This window comes from Saccopteryx bilineata, chromosome 7 (assembly GCF_036850765.1).
Source record: "Saccopteryx bilineata isolate mSacBil1 chromosome 7, mSacBil1_pri_phased_curated, whole genome shotgun sequence".
Classification (NCBI taxonomy): Eukaryota; Metazoa; Chordata; class Mammalia; order Chiroptera; family Emballonuridae; genus Saccopteryx; species Saccopteryx bilineata.
Window position 1 is genome coordinate 98,927,619 of NC_089496.1, and position 20,690 is coordinate 98,948,308.

Below are 20,690 nucleotides of genomic sequence, written 5' to 3' on the forward strand. Positions count from 1 at the left end.
AACTCACTCTTCCCAAATGCCACCTCTTCCATGAAGCCTTCACAATGCTGAGACATTTAATTCCTCCCTCTGCAGGGCTCTGTCTCATCGTATAGACACCTTTTGGAGCACCTGCTTCCCACGGATGGCATCTCCTTTGCACAGCATCCCATGCCTTGAGCTACGTTTGGCCTACAGTAGATGGACAACACGTGTGTGTTGAGCACATGACCCTTCCTGTCTCAGTCATCAGGAGATTAAAGGGTTTAGTGTGGTTTTGAAAATAACTACAGGCTCTCCAGCAACCAGCTTTAATAGTTGAGCTCACACCCACTGGGCAACAGAGCTGAAGGGGCCGTTAGAGACCATCTGATCATTTTCAGTACCTAGCAGACCCAGACATGATGTTCCCAGAGATATTCAGCAAGGAAATAGTAGGCTCAGAACCAGAATTTGGGGCCCGAGACTCTCTGCAAAGTGCTCACTTTATTTTTTTTTATTTTTTTTATTTTTTTCATTTTTCTGAAGCTGGAAACAGGGAGAGACAGTCAGACAGACTCCCGCATGCGCCCGACCGGGATCCACCCGGCACGCCCACCAGGGGCGACTCTCTGCCCACCAGGGGGCGATGCTCTGCCCATCCTGGGCGTCGCCATGTTGCGACCAGAGCCACTCTAGCGCCCGAGGCAGAGGCCACAGAGCCATCCCCAGCGCCCGGGCCATCTTTGCTCCAATGGAGCCTCGGCTGCGGGAGGGGAGGAGAGAGACAGAGAGGAAAGCGCGGCGGAGGGGTGGAGAAGCAAATGGGCGCTTCTCCTGTGTGCCCTGGCCGGAATCGAACCCGGGTCCTCCGCACGCTAGGGCGACGCTCTACCTCTGAGCCAACCGGCCAGGGCGCAAAGTGCTCACTTTATAAATGAGTCAGCCTCTGCTCTCCCAAGCTCCTGGGTGAGGGCCCTTCCACAAATCACCAAAAGTTAGCAGAAGTGGGCATCTTACCTTGTTCTGGGGCAGAATGGTGATGTCATCATAATTGATCCACCACCAAATGTCTCTGTTTTGCCTCTGCAGTTTTCCCTTCTGCACCCTTAAAATCAGACATACGATGGCAGTTCCCAAGACGGTAATCAGGAAGGTCACAGTGAGAATCACAGCGGTCCCACCTGGAAGGCACAGACATATTATTGCTCAAGCCTGCCTAAGAGCAGACAGGGAAATATCCCTGCCCCAGCCTGGCCCTGACAGGCACATGCCTCAGAGGCCACCAGGCAGGGGTCCAAGTTAGAACACTCCGAGTTCCCTCAGACTTGTCTCCTCCGGGAACCCTGTTTCTGACCTCCTCTCCGGTTCCCATGGCAACTGCACTCACTTCTCCCTCTGTGTGGAAACTTTCATGGTAGAGGAATAAAAGTGATCATTTCTAATATCACCACCATATTTTATTAAACATTTACTATGTGCTCTCCTTAGAGTTGTTTCTCATCTGATTCCAGGGCTGGGCCCCTAACAGTTAGGTGACACGCCCCTGTCTAGATTTTTTTTCTACCTCCTTAGAGTGAAATTTCTGGTGATATTTTGGGTGGTTACAACTAGAGAGTACCACTAGCATCTAAGGTGGAGGCAGGGATGCTGCTGAGCAACTTACAATGCATAGGACAGTCCCTCCCACCCCAACAAAGCTGACCCCACCCCAAATGTCAATAGTGCCGTTGCTGTTGAAAAGCCCTGCTATGGAGAATCCCTTCCTGCTCTCCTCTCTACGCCCCACACTGACCTGTAAAAGCGAGCCCACTTTCACAGAGCTCGTTGTGAAATCCACAGCTAGGTCTGTCTGCAGGAAGGAAGCCGTGGGCCCAAGTGAGAGTGGAGAAATTCCTCATCGGCCTGAAAGAAAGAAAGAAAGAAAGAAAGAAAGAAAGAAAGAAAGAAAGAAAGAAAGAAAGAAAGAAAGAAAGAAAGAAAGAAAGAGAGAGAGAGAGAGAGAGAGAGAAAGAAAGAAAAGAAAAGAAAGAAAGAAAATTAAAGATCAGTGAGTGCCCATTTAATTCATTCTATTTGTCTCTACCTCAAGAATAGCAAGGGCAAATGAAACACACATGTCATTTGCAAAAAAAGTAGACCCTGGTGTCCGCTGACCCATCCAATTTTCCCACCTCCCCTAGACTCTTCAAATCCAGCCTTTGGGTAATCTAATTCATGGAAAAACAACATCTTTTTGCAGGGTAGAATAGCTGACTCGATCTTTTGATTTAAGACACGTCACTTCTGATTTAAAAGATGGTTTACCAATTGCCCGGTGTTGCTGGGCCTTTCCCCGCGTTTGATACAGACACGGCTTGTTACAGAGTGCCTCAACATTTCACAGACAAAATGTCTCCCCCTGCGTGGAGAAGGCCTGTGTCCACCATCCTAAAGACCTAGTCTGCCGTGGTTATTTTATTTCCTTGGCCAACCCATTTTGATACATTAAAATTCCATAAGAGTAGGAAAGGAAAAAAGTGTCAAATCAAATCTGGATTGGGGGTGGTGATGGTGGAGGCAAGGAGAAATTAAATTAAGCTTTAGGGTTTGTTTTTTTGTTTTTTGTTGTTTTACAGTTTTCTTATTGATTTTTGGCTGCGAGACCAAAAACAGACTTTTTCCAGGGCTTCCTGAATACTGGAAACCCAGAACGGCACACAGGCCCTGGTGTCCACAGGGCTCTCTGTTTTGGAGTCAGGCCACCTGGAGGAGTCTGTTTCTCAGACTATGCTCCCAGCCCTCTAGGGGGCGCTGTCCTCCACCACCACCACCACCCTGCCCGGGGCCAGGGCCTCTCTCTGAAACCAAGGGCCTCTCTCTGAAACCAAGGGCCTGTGTGACTTGCCCTGCTGGAGCATCAGATGAAGCCTGGGCCCCGGTGGCTGTGCACAGTTAGAGGGTGTTGTGTTTTAAACTCAAGTGACTAAGCCAATTCCACAATCAGGGGCCAGATCACCTTAAAGGCCCAAAGTCAATTCTGTAAGTTCAGAAAGCACCAGACAAGATATGGTGAATTCTAGAAGCTGAGATCCCAAACTGGTCCTCCAGCAAGGGCCCCAGTCCTCCCTCTGCTCCCAGGTCTCTTCCTGTTGCATGATCAAAACTCGAAGAAATGTTCCACCAGCACCTGATGACTTTCTGAGAGCTGTCGTAGTGGAGGACAGGAAGAACGAGTGACCCGTTTCTGGACCTCCGTAGAGCGTAGACCGAGTAATCCATAAGCCTTTCTCCCCGTGAGTCCACAAACACCGGCCCGGTGATCCCTGGAAAGAGAGAAGACTGCATGTGGTAAGGAGGGCAGAGAGGAACTCGAGCGGCGGACTCACACCAGCAAAACCCTCTCCCCAGAGGCCACTGAGAGCCAGCGTGAGATCTTTGCCATTTCAGGGAATTTGAGGAGAGGGTCAGGGAAGAGAATGAAGAAAAGAAAAGTTCAGAGGTGGCACCCCGGTGAGACTCAAAGGGCCACTTTGGGCCAGCCGACGTGTTTTGTTAGGCCTACGCTAAGGAGGCCCATCCAGCTTTTTAAAAAATAGTTTCCAACTAAAACCCAAGATTTATGCTTCCATACAGTAATCAGATATGACAAAAAGAGGCCAAATGACATGGAGGCAGTGGGCTGGGATTGGGGACAGCGGTCTCCTCCGGGCACCACAATCCTCTCACCCCAGTCCCAGGCCCTAGGGCCCAAGTCTGAGCGCTCTGTCTCTCCAGTCCTCCTGGTTTGGGTCTGTGCTCAGGAACTGGCCAGGCACTTGGAGCCGGCCCCGGGTGGTCTTTGTTCTACTTAGGAAATGGCCAACCCCATGCACAAAAGACACATCCAAGACCTGAGGTCCTGGAGAGGTGAAGCAACCCTTCCACACCCTGAACTAGAACCAGTGGTCTGACTCAGGACTTACTGCTCATTTATTCTCACTGGGCACAGGACACAAAGTTACCATCTATTATACATGTATTATGTCCCCAGCACTATGGGTGGTGGTGATTTCACAGGCCCAGTGGACTCCTGCCGAAGAGGTGCCATCGTTCACTCCTAACAAACAGGGTTAGGAAGCAAGACCCCTAGATTCCAGAGACAGGAAGGGGCAGGCCGATTGGGCCCCAAGTGCTGTGTTCTTCCCAGCACCCTGCTGCAGTGTGGAGCACACGCACACTGGCTGGAGCATTTAGTGTGGGGGAGGAGCCCAGCTCTCTCCAAAGTTTACACAGGGGAGGGGCTGGGGCCAAGGCAATGACCAGGACCCCTGCTCTCTGTGTAGCTGTTCACCACAGGAAGAGGGGGTGGGGCCTGTGTCTTAATTTGGCCTCCTCCAGTGGGGGCCTCTACCAGGTTGGTGTAAAGGCCCTTGGCACTGGCTAGTTCTGCGGCTGTGGTCCTGGACACCATGGCAGAAATGAACACAAGACACGGAGACAAATATCCTGACTCGGTCCAGGGCCAGGCCTGCAGCTCATGATAGAACAGAAGCTAAAGTCTATGAAAGAAGCCAAGGTACCTCAGCGCCCCCAAATGAGATGCCTTGAGTTTTCTTAAAGGGATTCATTGCCCTTCACAAGCACCCCTAATCAGGAATTTCTAAAAATGGCAATAAAGAGGAAATAAATTGTTCTGGCAGAGAAGATTAAACTGAGGGCAGGAAGACAGACTCCCCTCACCTTTTTTTTTTTTTTTTAAGCAAATGCTTCAGGGTACAGAAGCAGAGAGGGGAGGGAAGCAGGTTAAAATTCCCACTTGGAAAGGTATTGATGGGGTAGAGGTGACCTGAGTCTATGAGAACCCCGAAGAGGAGGCCTTGGTTGTCTTCTTTGAGTTTTATGGCAAGATTTAGGTCATAATTTATTAAGTGACTAATAAGCCAAAGAAAAGATAAATAGCCTCTATTTAATGAGAAACCACTATGTGCAAAGCCCTTGATATATTTTAATTCCTCCTCAGTTTTACACAACAGGGAAGAACATGTGGTCCCTGGAGAAAGGCAGGCTTTATTCTGAGTTCTGGCTCCACCATGTAGTAAAGTCGTGACCTTGGACAAGTACATAACCTTCTACCCTGGGTTTACTCACCTGTGTACCATAATGCAGATAGTAATAGTACTATTACTTCATGGATTGTGTGAGGATTGAGTGGGTAGTGTGCAGAGGCTCTTGGCACCCGGCTTGCTTTAAGGTAAGCCTTCATTCAATAGGGAGATCCAAGATGGCAGCAGAGTGGGTAAATGCTACACTCACCTCCTGCCAGGAGCAAACTGTAATTACAACTAAAATATAGAGCAATTAACATGGATAACCAACTGAAGACTAAATGAAGAGAAGTCTTATACCAAGGGATTTACAGAATTAGCCACATTGAGACTGGTAGTAAGGATAGAGACACTAAAATGGCTCTCCCCACTCCCACAGGTGGCAGCTGAGATTCTGGAGGGATATCTCAGCTGCAAAGGTTCCCCCTAAGAAGAGCGGGATCTCAACCCCCCAGCTGGACACCCCAGCCCAGAGCATCAGAGGTGGGAAGAGGCTCCCATATAACATCTGGCTATGAAAATTGGTATGGGTTCTGTCCACCAGGGAGAGACACGAGTCTGCTAGAGACAAAGGTGCCCTCTTAAAGGGTCAATGCACAAAATTTTATATATTTTCTGTTATTCATCCTGGGCTCTGGCAGATCAGGCAAATCACATGAGCAGAAACTGGGGTGTGTGGCTCTGGGGATAAAGCTGAAGGACACGATGGCAGAAATGAACACAAGAAACGGAGACAGCTGCCAGGATACCTGTGCTGAGTCTCTCTCCCACACTACAGACGCCATCTATCGTGGGTGGAGCCCTCCTCTCCATGTGGCATTGGCCTGAGGAATGCAGTAGGTCCATCCCCTGGACCACCTGAAGCTGCACCCTGCTAAGGAGTCCATTTCTTGGGCGGCAGTGTATAGGCTGGGGGTATCAGTGACTGAGTTGTGTGTCTTTAGTATGGAGGCCATTCCCCCACTTTCCCATGAATATGACTGGTGCTCCCCACTCACAGGAGATCTGCTGGCCCTATTCTCCTGGCTCCCAGTGGCCCCACCCTCCCTACTTCTAGTGGCTTTGCCCTGCCAAGGTCTGGGCAGAATCCAGACAGACAGAGTTGTATAGCTCAGGGTGGGGGGCCACTTTTCCTAGATTACTCCAAGCCAGACCGATACTTCCCCTTCACGGGAGATCCATTAGCTCCACCCTCTCAATCAAGGGGGGTCTACATCCTGCTGTAATTAGGTTCCTGGCAGAATCTTGGATGGACTGAGTTGTGTGGCTCTAGAACAGTGGCCATTTTTCCCTCACATGCCCCAATAGTGCAGACCCAAATCCTGGACTGTTTGGGGCCTGATAAACTCTGTTGGCATCACTTTAATGACTCCCTGAGACTCCACCTACCACAAATGTGTGTGAGCACCCAATGAGAGGTAGCTAGACTTGGCATACCCCGGGACATTTGCTGAGTGGCCTCACAGTCAGTACTGGTACTGAGTTTGAAACTGTATAAGTCTGGCAAATACCACTTGCTTCTACCTGGTGACTCACTGAAAACCTACCTCATGCAACTCGAGTACCACCAGAGGCTTTTTCCGTCACTGAGCCTAACAGGAAGCAGACAGGCTGAGGCGGGTGAAGGCATATCTGGGGATGCGTTGGTACTTTGAATGACCTGCCCCCCAGGCCTGGTGCTAATAAAAGCTGGCTTTGGCATGTGGCTTGGTCCTTCCCACGTAACCCCAGACCCAACAGGGCAGCCACAAACTGTGGGTCATTTTATAGTTCTAAACAGGTTGTCCAGGGTCAGGCACAGGCAGTGCCTGACATTGGCCTGCACCAGAGTCCCTCACAAGAGGCCCCCAAACCAATACACACAGCGGCCAGCTCCAGACAGCATCATAGCAGGATCCAATTAGCTTCACAAGCAGCATGTCCAAAGGGAGATCTCGGCAGGCACCAGATCTTGCTGAGGTGACTTTCGTTTTCTGTGCTCAGCACCTGCACAGCAGCTCATATATTAAAGTACAGATCAATCCTCCCAGTCAACCAGCCTGGGTGTCAACCCCGTGCATGAACGGACAAACAGAAATCACATTTCAATTACAACGGGAGGGCCCACATAACCCACATTAGGGGCATTCGTGGAGACCCCAGCTCAGTTCACGAAGGAGACTTTACCACTGGGTCCTATGGGATATCAACTACATAAGTCCACCCTACCAAGGCTGGATGTTACAGCAGATCTACTAAATACATAGAAACAAACACAAAGAGGCAGGCAAAAGACGAGACAGAGAAACATATCCCAAATGAAAGTACAGGAGAAATCTCCAAAAAGCAGCTAAATGAAATGGAGGCAAGGAATTTACCAGATAGAGAATTCAAAAAAAAAAATGGTCATAAAGATATGCAAGGAACTTAGTGATAACTTCAACAAAGAGATAGCAAGCATAAAAAAAGGACAAAGAAGCCATAAAGAAAGAACCAGTAAGAAATTAAGAATACAAGATCTGAAATGAAGGCTACACTAGAAGGCCCTGGCCGGTTGGCTCAGTGGTAGAGTGTTGGCCTGGCGTACAGGAGTCCCAGGTTCAATTCCCGGCCAGGGCACACAGGAGAAGTGCCCATCTGCTTCTCCACCGCTCCCCCTCTCCTTCCTCTCTGTCTCTCTCTTCCCCTCCTGCAGCCAAGGCTCCATTGGAGCAAAGTTGACCCAGGCACTGAGGATGGCTCTATGGCCTCTGCCTCAGGTGCTAGAATGGCTCTGGTTGCAACAGAGCAACACCCCAGATGGGCAAAGCATCGCCCCCTGGTGGGCATGCCGGGTGGATCCCAGTCAGGCGCATGCGGGAGTCTGTCTGACTGCCTCCCATTTCCAACTTCAGAAAAAAATACAAAAAAAAAAAAAAAAAGACTACACTAGGAGGAATAAACAGTAGGTTGCATGAAGCAGAGGATCAAATTAGCAATTTAGAAGATGAAGTAGCAAAAAATTCAGAATCAGAGCACATATATACACACACACACACACACACACACAGAGAGATAGAGAGAGAGGCAGTTTAAGGGACCTTTGGGACAACACGAAGCATAACAACATCTGCATCATTGGGGCACCAGAAGAGACCAAGGGATCAAAAATGTGTTTGAAGAGCCTGACCAGGCGGTGGTGCAGTGGATAGAGCATCGGACTACGATGCCAAGGACCCAGGTTCGAGACCCCAGGTTCGAGACCCCGGGGTCGCCGGCTTGAGTGCGGGCTCATCTGGTTTGAGCAGGGGCTCACCAGCTTGGACCCAAGGTTGCTGGCTCCAGCAGGGGGTTGCTTGGTCTGCTGAAGGCCCACGATCAAGGCACATATGAGAAAGCAGTCGATGAACAACTAAGGTGTTGCAATGCGCAAGAAAAACTAATGATTGATGCTTCTCATCTCTCCGTTCCTGTCTGTCTGTCCCTGTCTATCCCTCTCTCTGACTCTCTCTCTGTCTCTGTAAAAAAAAAAAAAAAAATCTGTTTGAAGAAATAATGATTAAAAAGCTTTTCTTACCTGGTAAAGAAAAGAGACACACAAGTCCAGAAAATGCAGAGTCCCAAACAAGATAAACCCTAAGAGGCCCACATCAAGACACATCATAATTTACATGGCAAAAATTCAAGACAAAGAGAAGATCTTAAAAGCCACAAAATTAAAACAGTTAGTTACCTACAAGGGAGCTCCCATAAGACATCTAGATGATTTCTCAACAGAAACATTTTAGGCCACAGAAACTAGCATGAAATATTCAAAGTGATGGAAATCAAGGACCTATAATCAAGACTACTTTGCACCGCAAGGCTGTCCCTTTAAAATTGAAGGAGAAACAAAGAGTTTCCCAGACCAGAAAAAGCTAAAGGAGTCTATTACCACCAAACCCTTTCACAAGAAATGTTAAAGGATCTTTTTGAAAAAGGAGGAGGAAGAGGAAGAGGAGGAGTATGAAGAGAAGGAGGAGGAGGAGAAAGAGAAGGAGAACATGAAGGAGAAAGAGAATAAGAAAACAAAACACAGGAACATAGTTAACAAGATAAAATAGCAATACATACGGTCCTATCAATAATCACTTTAAATGTAAATGGCTTAAATTCTCCAATCAAAATATATAGGGTAGCAGAACAGATAAGAAAATAAGACCTATATATATGCTGTCTACAAGAGACCCACCTTAGAATGAAAGATACACACAGACAAAAATAAAGGATTAGAAAAAATATTTCATACAAATGAAAATAAAAAAAACAACTGAAATAGCAATACTTAGACAAAGTAGACTTTAAAACAAAGGCCACAGTAAGAGACAAAGAAGGATACTACATACGTGATAAAGGAAGCAATCCAATGAAAACATATAACCCTTGTAAACATTTATGAAGCCAACACTGGAACACCTAAATATATAAAGCAAATATTGGTGGACATAAAGAAAGAGATTGACAGGCCCTGGCCGGTTGGCTCAGCGGAAGAGCGTCGGCCTAGCGTGCAGAGGACCCGGGTTTGATTCCCGGCCAGGGCACACAGGAGAAGCGCCCATTTGCTTCTCCACCCCTCTGCCGCGCTTTCCTCTCTGTCTCTCTCTTCCCCTCCCGCAGCCAAGGCTCCATTGGAGCAAAGATGGCCCGGGCGCTGGGGATGGCTCTGTGGCCTCTGCCTCAGGTGCTAGAGTGGCTCTGGTCGCAATATGGCGACGCCCAGGATGGGCAGAGCATCGCCCCCTGGTGGGCAGAGCCTCGCCCCTGGTGGGCGTGCCGGGTGGATCCCGGTCGGGCGCATTCGGGAGTCTGTGTGACTGTCTCTCCCCGTTTCCAGCTTCAGAAAAATACAAAAAAAAAAAAAAAAAAAGAAAGAGATTGACAGTTATACATTCATAGTAAAGGAGTTTAACACCCCATTGACATCAATGGATAGATCTTTCAGACAGAAAATCAAGAAGAAAACAGTGGCCTTAAATGATACAGTAGATCAGATGGATTTAATCAACATTTTCAGAGCATTTCATCCCAAAGCAGCAGAATATATACTCTTCTCCAGTATACCTGGAAAATTTTCTAGGATAGACCACATGTTAGGATACCAAATAAGTCTCAATCAATTTAAGAAAATTGAAATCATAGCAAACATTTTCTCTGAACCATAATAGTGTGAAACTAGAAATCAAACACAGGAAAGAAAGCAAGAAGCACACAAACTCATAGAGCCTAAATAACATGTTGCTAGACAATGAATAGGCTAACAATGAGATCAAGAAACAAATCTATACCTTGAAACAAATGAAAATGAGAACACAACAACCAAAATTAATGAGACACAGTGAAAGCAGTTTTAAGAAGGAAATTCATAGCATTATTGGCCTATCTCAAGAAACAAAAAAAATCAAAGAAACAATCTAACTTTACACTGAAAGGAACTAGAACAAGAACAACAAACAAAACCCATGCCTGACCAGGCAGTGATGCAGTGGATAGAGCATCGAACTGGGATGCAGAGGACCCAGGTTCGAGACCCTGAGGTCACCAGCTTGAGCGCAGGCTCATCTGGTTTGAGCAAAGCTCACCAGCGTGGACCTAAGGTCGCTGGCTCGAGCAAGGGGTTACTCAGTCCGCTGAAGGCCTGCGGTCAAGGCACATATGAGAAAGCAATCAATGAACCACTAAGGTGTTGCAACGAAAAACTGATGATTGATGCTTCTCATCTCTCTCTGTTCCTGTCTGTCCCTATCTATCTCTCTCTCTGACTCTCTCTCTGTCTCTGTAAAAAAAAGAAAAAAGAAACCCAAAATTAGTAGAAGACAACAACAAACAAATGTTGGTGAGGATGTGGAGAAAAGGAAACCCTCGTGCACTATTGGTGGGAATCCAGATTGGTGCAGCCACTGTGGAAAGCAGTATGGAGTTACCTCAAAAAAATAAATAACTAAAAATGGAACTGCCTTATGACCCAGGAATTCTGCTTCTGGGAATATAGCTAAGCAATGCAAAACATTAATTCAAAAGAATATATACACCCCTATGTTCACTGCAGCATTATTTACAATAGCCAAGATTTAGAAGCAGCCCAGGTGCCCATCAGTAGATGAGGGGATAAAAAAGCTATGGTGCATTCACACAATGAAATACCATTCCGCTATATGAAAAAAGGAAATCTTATCCTTTTCGACAGCATGGATGGACCTGAAGAGTACTATGCTAAATGAAATAAGCCAGCAGAAAAAGACAAGTACCATATGATTTCACTGATATATGAAATCTAATGAACAAAATAAAGAAAATAGAAGCAGACTTATAGATACAGAGAACAGACTGACAGAGACTGAGGGGAGGGGGCCTATGGGCTGAATGAAAAAGGTAAAGGGATTAAGCAAAGAAAAAAATACTCCTAGACACAGACAACAGTATGGTGACTACCAGAGGGAAAGGGGGTGGGAGGGGTGGAGGAGGGAAAAGGGGGATAAATGGTGAAGGAAGGAGACTTGACTTTGGGTGGTGATCACACGATACAATACACAGATGGTGTATTCTAGAATTGTACACCTGAAACCTATATCATTTTATTAACCAATGTCATCCCAATAAATTCAATAAAAATGTTTTCAAAAAGGGGAGCCCTCAGTAAAAGCTGATTTGTCTATTCCGTGTGACAGGAGGTATTCTCTCTGTCTTACAAATGAGAAAAGTGGCGTACAGAAACACGACAGTGGTGAGTCAGCTCCCAGGGTAATTCCAGAAACAGTTCACCAAGCCTATACTCCAAGCCTATACTCAGCCTGGCAAGGAAAGCCCAGTAGGATTGGCCCCATCTTTAGTGGCTGAGAGTCATGAATGAGGCTCAGTGACCCATCAGGGAGAGATGGGATGAGAAGGATCATGGAAGTGACGCCAGGAGGCAGTCCCCACTCTCTTGAGTTTTATTCTTCATGGACCAGTTTGAAAGGAGCTGTGGGAGAGACTGGGAGAGGAGGAAGGGGATAAAAAGCCTCAGAAGCCCTCTCACTGGTCCAGGCAGCCTTTAGAACAGAGCCAGAAGAGTAGACCAGGGCAGCTGAGAGGTCTCAACCACGTGTTCCGGAAGACCCAATCTCCACGAGAAAGAGGAATTCTATAACTCAATGTGAGGCAGGCCTGCAAAGAGGCCTTAAACCACATACTCAGCATCTCAGAACCCCGCTGACTGGAATGTCAGGCCTGAGTTCTGAAAATCCACACACCATCAAGCCACTTACCCGGCAACATGGTCCTATTAAAACCCTTCAGGGTGCTGATCAGCTGCCGCCCATCCCGGAAGTCTCGTCCGGCCTTTATCATGAATTTCACGGTCTGAGCATAGAGCAAGACCGAGTCATGAAGGTAGGCAGAGTAAGGGCTCACCTTCAAGGAGAGAAGCAAAGACAGGGTTTAAAAAGGCCTATGGCCTCCTGAGTCACAGCCCATGGCTCTGTTAGGAGGACATTGTCTCCATCCTCTTAACGGTGAAGCAGACGTTCTCAATGAGGAGCGAGCCCTCTGTGTGCCTGGGCCTGGGCTAATAAACCTAGATATCACAGTCTTTATTTTCCTCGTTAGGCTGCATTTTCCCAACTAGATTGCATGAGCCTTCAGGTTGGAAATAGCTCCACAGGAGTGCGAGAATATGGTTTAATTGAAAGAGGGTGATTTGAAGTCAGGCTGGACCTTCTACGTACTGGCAGTGAGATTTGGGGTAAATTCCATAACCTCTCTGAATTTCAGTTTCCTCATTTATAAAATAAGAATAAAGCCACTGTCCTGGTGAGTATAGAAATAATTAAATGAGGCAGGATGTGTTGACTACCTATTGTGTAACCTGGCACATAGTAGGTCTTCAATACCTGTTCTCGTCTATGCTAGGCACTTGTTGTCCCCATAGAAGCTGGTACAGAGCTGGCACTTAGTAGATCACTCCTCAAGTATTCATTGACTGATCATATTTCTTTGTGTGTTGGGATCCACAGTTTGACGCCTTGTTCCTAATGGATCCCCTGTTATCAGTGGCCTGTCATTGGAAGTAGCTCCAGCTCTGCCCCACGGTTTCTGTGTAACAAATTTTCTGTGGGTATCAGACATTTGTCCCCTCATCCCCCACACGCTGGGACTACCACAGGCTGACCCTCTCTTCTGACTGTCTTCTCCCTGTTCCAGACCAGCTGCTTCCCTTGACCTGTTCTAGCTCCACATTTCTGACTGCTCCATTCTGGTCTTCAATCCTGGCTTCCTGCTTGGAATGGAACACGTCATGGTCTGAGTACCACTGGTTTCTGTCCTCTGACTTCCATGTGCTATGCTATTAGATACTCAAAACCACAGGCTAGAGGCCGATGTCATAATCAGTTTCATTTTTCAGGTGAAGAGGCTGAGCTATAGGGAGGTTAAGCAATTCACCACAAGGTCTCACAGATAGTAAATAGCAGAACTAGGATGGGAGCCCCAGTCTCTGACTCCAAAAGCCTCCTGGTCTCTCCCCCTTTCTGTGGTCCCAGGGTACACACGTCACAACATTGCATCAGACCACTGTTTCCTCTCAGCATTGGGAGATGAGGAAGTATGTGTGTGCATGTGTGAGTAAGTGAGTGTGTGTGTGTTATGGGGGTGGGCAAAGAAAAGGAGAAATAGAGAGAGGATATTAAAGCAAAACACAAATATCCTCAAGGAAGGGAGAGCAGGGTCGTGTGCAGTGAGACCCTGTCCCAGACCTGCTCTTCTGCAGAGATGGAGCTGTGGAAGGGTGGCCCCCTCAGCCTTCGGTAGACTCGTCGTTGAAAGCCTTCATCACCAGGACCTTCTCCGTAGGAGCTGAGGGCGACGAGTAGCACAGACTCATAGATGGTGGGGAAGTACGTCCCCTTCTGATTTGTTAATACTTCCTTCCAAAAACTGTCCTGAAATATAATGAAGTCAGTGTGATTCTGTAGAAAATAACCTGAACGACAGAAGTGCGTCAAATCAAGGTCGAATTTGACTCTCTGCGTTCTAAATCTGGGGAACACCATGACTCTGGAAGGCCTGCCTTACAAGGTCCACATTTTCTAGCTGGGAAGAAAGCCAGTAAACAAACAAACAACAACAAAAAAAAAAACCACAAGTAAAATTGAGCTGCCAGCAAACAGTTAAGATATGGAAAACTTATCTTTCAATAATGGGTGATAAAAATTTGAAAAAGTTAGGACTGTTGCCTGACCAATGGTGGCACATGGATAGAAAGAATTAATGTTGTTAAAATATCAAATGACCCAGAGCCCTGGTCAGCAAACTGCAGCTCGTGAGCCACATGCGGCTCTTTGGCCCCTTGAGTGTGGCTCTTCCACAAAATACCACATGCGGGCGCTACCTCGATAAGGAATGTACCTACCTATATAGTTTAAGCTTAAAAAATGTGGCTCTCAAAAGAAATTTCAATTGTTGTACTGTTGATATTTGGCTCTGTTGACTAATGAGTTTGCCAACCACTGACCCAGAGCAATCTATAGACTCAGTGCAACTTCTATCAAGATAACAATGGCATATTTCAAAAAACTAGAGTAAATATTCCAATGGGGATGTAAAGTGCAGCGTAGGGAATATAGCCAATAATATTGTCATAACTACGTAAGATGCCAGGTGGGTACTAGAATTATCAGAGGGGTCACTTCATAAATTATATAATTGTCTAACCTTTATGCTATAGACCTGAAACTAATATAAAATAATATTGAATGCCAACTCTAATTGACCAGTAAAATAAAAAAAGATTTAAAAAATATGGAACACTGATATACATCTTCCTTTACTTCATTTTGCCCCATTCAATCTCTTCGAATCATTTTTTAAAATCTCATTTTAGAAAGATAAAACTGCTGGGAAAATTATACAACGTATCCATCTTTCAATGCATGTGACCTCTTCCAGAAACCTGCTGGTGTAGAGTGGTGATTATATATATAAGACTCTGAGGCCTGCTTCCCAGATTAGAATACCAGCTCTCCCTCCGACTAGTGATGTGGCCTTTGGCAAGTTATTTTCCCTCTCAGGGCCTCAGTTTCCTCTACAAAACAGGAAAAAGAAAAGAATCTCCCCACAGGGTGGTGGGAGCTGAGGTGAGTTTCAGCATATCAAGTGCTCTCAGTAGGACCTGTGACTCAGTAAGTACTCCTTAAGGCAGACTGTTGAGGCAAAGGGATCAGTCTCAGAGCCCACAAAGCCTGGTTTGGAAGACCAGCTATGCTACTCAGGAGCTCTGAGGTCTTGAATAAGATACCTTACTTCTCTAAGCCTTGATTTTCTATCTGTGAGTTGGAATGCTGATTATATCTGCCTTACAAGGCTTTCGAGATTATTAATGCAACACTGCAAGCAGAATGTGTAACCCATTCCTCACAGGAGCCACATGGTACATTTCAGCCAGTCCTATCATGACCAAAAGAACCAAATCAGGTTTTGGCTAGTGTGCTCAGTTGGTTGGAGTGTCACCCCAAAACTGCAAGGTTGCAGGTTCAATCTCCAGTCAGGGTACATAGGGGAAATGACTGATAAAAGCACAACTAAGTGGAACAAATGAATGCTTCTCTTTCTCTCTTTGAAATCAATCAATTAAAAAAAAAAAAAAAAGAACCAAATCACCCAAGAATGGCCTCATTGGACGAGTATGTTGGCCTCTTCAGACCTTTTCAGGACTCCAACAGAGACACAGGGTGGTAGCCATAGAAGAAGAGGAAGTGAGAGCCACTTGTGTTTGGGAGTCCTTTGGGAATCTCAGCACCATGACAAGAGTGACAGTTCCTCCTCAGCTGGCATTTCCTGACAGACTACCAAGGACCAGTTCCAGAGCCAACATCCGAGTTCAAGACCTGATTCAACCTCTCACTAACTAGGCAAGAGAACTCTGGGTAAGTTCTTCCAGCTCAGTCCCAGTCTCCCAGCCTCGAGATGAGGACACCGCAGTGCCTGCCTCTTAGGACCGTGCCCATCTTCAGTGAGCTAAGGCATCTGGCACGCCCTAGTTACCTTTCAGCGCAGGGGCCACCCACCTCCAGCTGCTGCAAAACGATGAAAACATATTCTCCCGTGTGGAGTCCCAGGTTCTCTGCAGCCAGCAGAATAACTCTTGCATCCTCCGAGCTGCAGATTAAGATGATAACTATACGAGGAAAAGAATAAAAGAAAAGAGTCAGTCGCACAGGATCACGTGCCTGTGTGCCTGTGCTTTTTAAAGTCTACCCTGAAACTGCTCCAGCTGAGACAGGGACTTTTTCTTTTCCTGAAAGAGGAATGCTGAAACTGTTCCGGAGTGTGCCCCCAGCAGCATACCTGGGAGACGGGCCTTCCGGAACCCAAGTCCTCATTGCAGCTCTCTCCCAAAATGCAAGTCAAAGGAGGTTCAGCCTACTCCCGTGCTCTCGTTTCCCTGTTGAATTGGCTCAGAACTATATACAAATCTGGCTTGTTTAGGATCAGCCACACAGTTAGGAGGAGTTGAAGGAGGACTTAGAACCAGGAGCATTCAGACTTTTTGAATTGGGTTGGGGGAGGGTAAGGAGTAGGCCACAGTGCCTTTCTTTTGTTCCAACATGTCACCCTGCATTTTGTGGACACACAAATGGAATAGTGAGATTCTTTAAAGAGGTAATTGTAATCTATTTATCTGGACTCCCACCATGTGCCAGGCACTGTCCTAAATTTAGGATATGGCAACAAGCAAGACAGAAGGCCCCTGCCCTTGCAAACTGTTACTGTACCAGTGAATCATGGGGTGCAGTGGGGTTGCAGGTGGCACTCCAGGCCAAGGATCAGCTGGTCCCAAGGTGCCAAGGCCAGAAGGCTTAGTTTATTGAAGAACAGAAAGGCTAGGAACTCCACAACAAAAAATAATTGTTATCATTGACCAATTACTATGTCCATACACAGTGCTAAGTCCTAAGGACTTTACAAACATGACCTTATGTAACCCTCACTCTTTTATGAGGTAGGCAGGATGAGTATCTTCATTTTCTAGATAAGGTATTTGAGGCACAGAGAGGTTAAGGTATTTGTCCTGAGGATACAGCTAGACCGTATTAGAGGCTGGTTTCAAACTTAGGCTGTCTGTCTCCAGCGCCCGTGCTCTGAACAACAGCCCAGGTCTAAGGCCCAGTCCACCTGGAAGATGCTTCCAGAATTTTTTCAGTGAATCATAACACTATTGCATACAGAATTCCACTTTAGATTAAATTTTGTTGTTGTCATCGTTGGTGACGTCGACCAAAAAGGAAAATTGTTTTTATGTATCGTTTATTTTGTAGCGTTTCCATCCACTTTTTATACCCACAGAAAAATGGAGACTTTCAATCTGCTTTTCCTATCTGTCTCCCCAAACATGAACAACAGAAGACTTGTATACTCACCCCTGGCAATTTCTGACAGGTTCCTGAGATTCTCTCGCAGGAGGTCTGGGTCATTGCTGGTGTATCTGACTCTGGCAGTGATGGTGAAATGGGATTGGAGTTCATTCTCCACAGCCCTCCAAAGCTCATCCACTCTATTCCAGGAGGAAGCCCCAGAGTCACCTCCGAACATCCCAATGTGTTTCCAGCCCAGGTACTGGAGACCTTTCTGGAGCACGTAGCCAATTTCACGCAGAGGTGACACAAGTTTCACATAGGTGTCGTACAAGAAGTCCTTCTCCAGTTTGACTGTTTGTCCAACAAAGTCAAACAGGAGGATATTCCACTCGGAGGCCAGCAAACCAATCACCTTGAAAGTAACCGAAAGGATGTCTTCTCATACTTGAGTTGATGCTACACTCAAACCCCACTGTAAGGTATCAGCATAAATTTTGAATTCAGTGACTTGATGGGTCATGCTGGAGCCTGTCTTTTGAAATATTGATGTTAATGTCTTGTGTCCAATGTGAGGATGCAAGACCTCAGATTATAAGAGTAACGATAGTGAGCATATATTGAGAGCCTACTATGTACCAAGTGCTGTGCTAAGAGCTTATCTATATCATCTCAATTCTTAAAACATCTCTATGAGGTTGTTATTATCACTACCCCACTTTATAGATGAAAACAAAGGGACATGGAAATATAAGTTACAAAGCCAGCAAATAATGAAGCAGGATTGGAATACAGGAAGATGGATTCCAGAGCCCACACTTATAGCTACTATTCACTCTCTTAGTGTTTCTTTCTTAATGTGTTCCTTATTCATTTTTCACTTGGAGCCTAGTATTTATAAGGCACCTTAGAGACCTTGTTCCTGTTAAAGGCATTTATGATCTGTTATAGGGGCTAAGACATATAAAAATAGCTATAAAAATAGCAATAGCATTAAATATACCCTTCACTATTTATAGACAACAGATTTATAAGAGTTTAGAAAGGTAAGAAATTACTTCTGATTTTGGAATTAGGGATGTAGAGGTGAGGATGGAGGGGTGAAGAAAGGTTCAATGGCATTTGAGCTTGACTTTGAAGAATGGGAATTCCAGGAGAGAACAAGGTTCAAATTTAAATGTGAACTGAATTCCACACCATCTGTAAGTGATACTCTGCAGTATTTGTGAGAGTGAGCACTGTGATCGCCTTTCCTATTTAGGCTTTGCATCCATACCTAAGCATGTGATACCCAAGGACTTCCGCAAAGCAAATCCCATTATTCAAATAGATACAAGGCATTGGTTTCCCTCATTTTCTTGCCCTAGCTTATTACACTCTGTCATACTTACTTCTTTCCCACTTACTTTGACCATCACTGAATAATTTATTGCACACATCAAAGGGAAACTTACACAAACAAATGGTATTTTCTCTATCGAAAACCAAGCATTAATTTTCTTCCTTTTTCTGAGCCATGTGGCTGACAACACTAGAATAATGAGTCTATCTGCAACAGCACCAAGTCCAAAAGATCAGCAGGTTTGTTAGCGAACATCAACAGCTTCGTGAATGAACTTAAAATTATTGATTTGAAAGGCTAGCATATTAACTGTTCTAAATTACATGATATAATTACATCTCAAAGAAAGGGTACCCCAAACCTACACCGTTACTATTTTCATAATGCCATCCTTGTCAAGAGATTATTCAAATCTCTACCATCATCTTCAAGACCACCCCTCCCAATGGAAACCCAGCCGGAGTTTCTAGAAGGTTCTGTACCTCTGCTGCTTCTGGGCATGCTGGTCCAAACAGGGCAGTGATCTGTTCTCTCTGGACCTGGTTGGTGAAAATGGCAAGAGACTCCTTGGCACTGCAGGCTGAGTTGGTATAGGTGAACTCCCAGCTGAAGTGTCCAAGGTCTGCTGACTCCAAGTTGACCTTGTCCATGGCAATCTGGAGGCCCGCCCCCAGCCTTTGCACACTGAATGGATGGGAGATATTCCAGGGAGCCTGGAAGCCCACAATGAGTTTAGCAGCGTCAAGCCACGTCACCAGCACACTGGCAAGGAATGTTAGAATTAGTATTGGGTGGGCATCATGGCATTTAATCTCCAAACAGAGCCTAGATCGAAGTGGGGCCTCAGCATCTGTCCTGGAACCTGCCATGGAGTGTCTAATGCCTGGATCTCTGCAAAACTCAGAGAGACTCAGCCTCCTGACCACTCATACTGGAAGCTTAAATAATAGTGCAGGGGTCCCTGAGGACCACAGCTTGGTCTCTAGTCAGTGCCATTAATTAGCCGAAACCTTTTCTTTTCAGAATCTGTCCTACACATCTAGAAGCAGCGGTCTTGCAGAAAGAGGAGAGGGCAGGGAGTCAGTAAGGCCCTGGTAATTGACCCAGTGACACAACTGACTAACTTTATGATCATGGGTAAAGCACATAACCCCATTCACCTACCCCTCCTCCAGCCCCAGAATCCATCTCCACTAGTTAAATAAGAAAAATGGGAACCACTCAAGTGTAGGCAGGTAGCCTGGGTTGGAATTCAGACTCCTTATTAGTTGTATGACCTAGGACATGTTACTGCCTCTCTCTATGCCTTCATCTCCTGATAGATAAAATGGAATTAAACTATAATGGGATCTTTCCCTAAGTGATACGGTAAGGATTAAACAAGATCATGCAAGTCCAGCACTTTCACAATGCCTGGGCAAAGAGAGCCACTTCCTCATGCGAGGTGATGATGATGATGATGATGATGATTGATGATGTTGATTGATGATGTTGATTTCATGATAATGATCACCTGCTGAATTAATCTTATAACTTTTCTAGAATAAATGAGCTAATGACTGTAAGAGGGTTTATTCACAACTGACACAGTCCATGTCTTAGGACACCAGAGGGACTTCTAATGGATAAACACGAACCCTCAAAGCTTAATCTGAGGACCGCCTACATCAGTCTCTCCTGATAGCTAAAAGTACAGATTCCAGGGTCCCAGTGCAGACCCTGTGAACCAGTATTAGATTTACTCTGGGAGTTTACAATTTATAGACTCTTATATATTCCTAACTAAGTGCAGTAAAGTTTGAGAAGCTCCGAGACAATCTGAAGTAAGAGGAGGAAAAGAAGGACCAATTACACTGCTCACAAAAATGAGGGGATATTGTATCACTTTGTATTCATTTTGAAATAACCTCTAGTTTTTGTGAGCAGTATGCTATTATCTACTTATCTTCTTTCAGTAGCAAATCTCCCAAATGGGATCACTGAATCTTAGTTCTGGCTCAT

General features: G+C 45.9%; 1 protein-coding gene across 1 annotated transcript in view; it reads right to left on the reverse strand.

Moving 5' to 3' along the window:
- Positions 1–19,385, reverse strand: part of LOC136310275 (guanylate cyclase 2G-like) — a 49,246-nt gene extending 29,861 nt beyond the window's left edge. The window contains exons 1-8 of the mRNA XM_066238646.1: positions 19,172–19,385; positions 17,414–17,762; positions 16,061–16,170; positions 13,751–13,936; positions 12,266–12,410; positions 3,128–3,263; positions 1,754–1,863; positions 979–1,142 (exon numbers count right to left, since the gene is read on the reverse strand). Of these exons, the coding sequence (XP_066094743.1) occupies positions 979–1,142; positions 1,754–1,863; positions 3,128–3,263; positions 12,266–12,410; positions 13,751–13,936; positions 16,061–16,170; positions 17,414–17,762; positions 19,172–19,339 (1,368 nt within the window). The 5' untranslated portion in view covers positions 19,340–19,385. The remainder of the gene's footprint in view (positions 1–978; positions 1,143–1,753; positions 1,864–3,127; positions 3,264–12,265; positions 12,411–13,750; positions 13,937–16,060; positions 16,171–17,413; positions 17,763–19,171) is intronic.
- Positions 19,386–20,690: the final 1,305 nt, after the last annotated feature.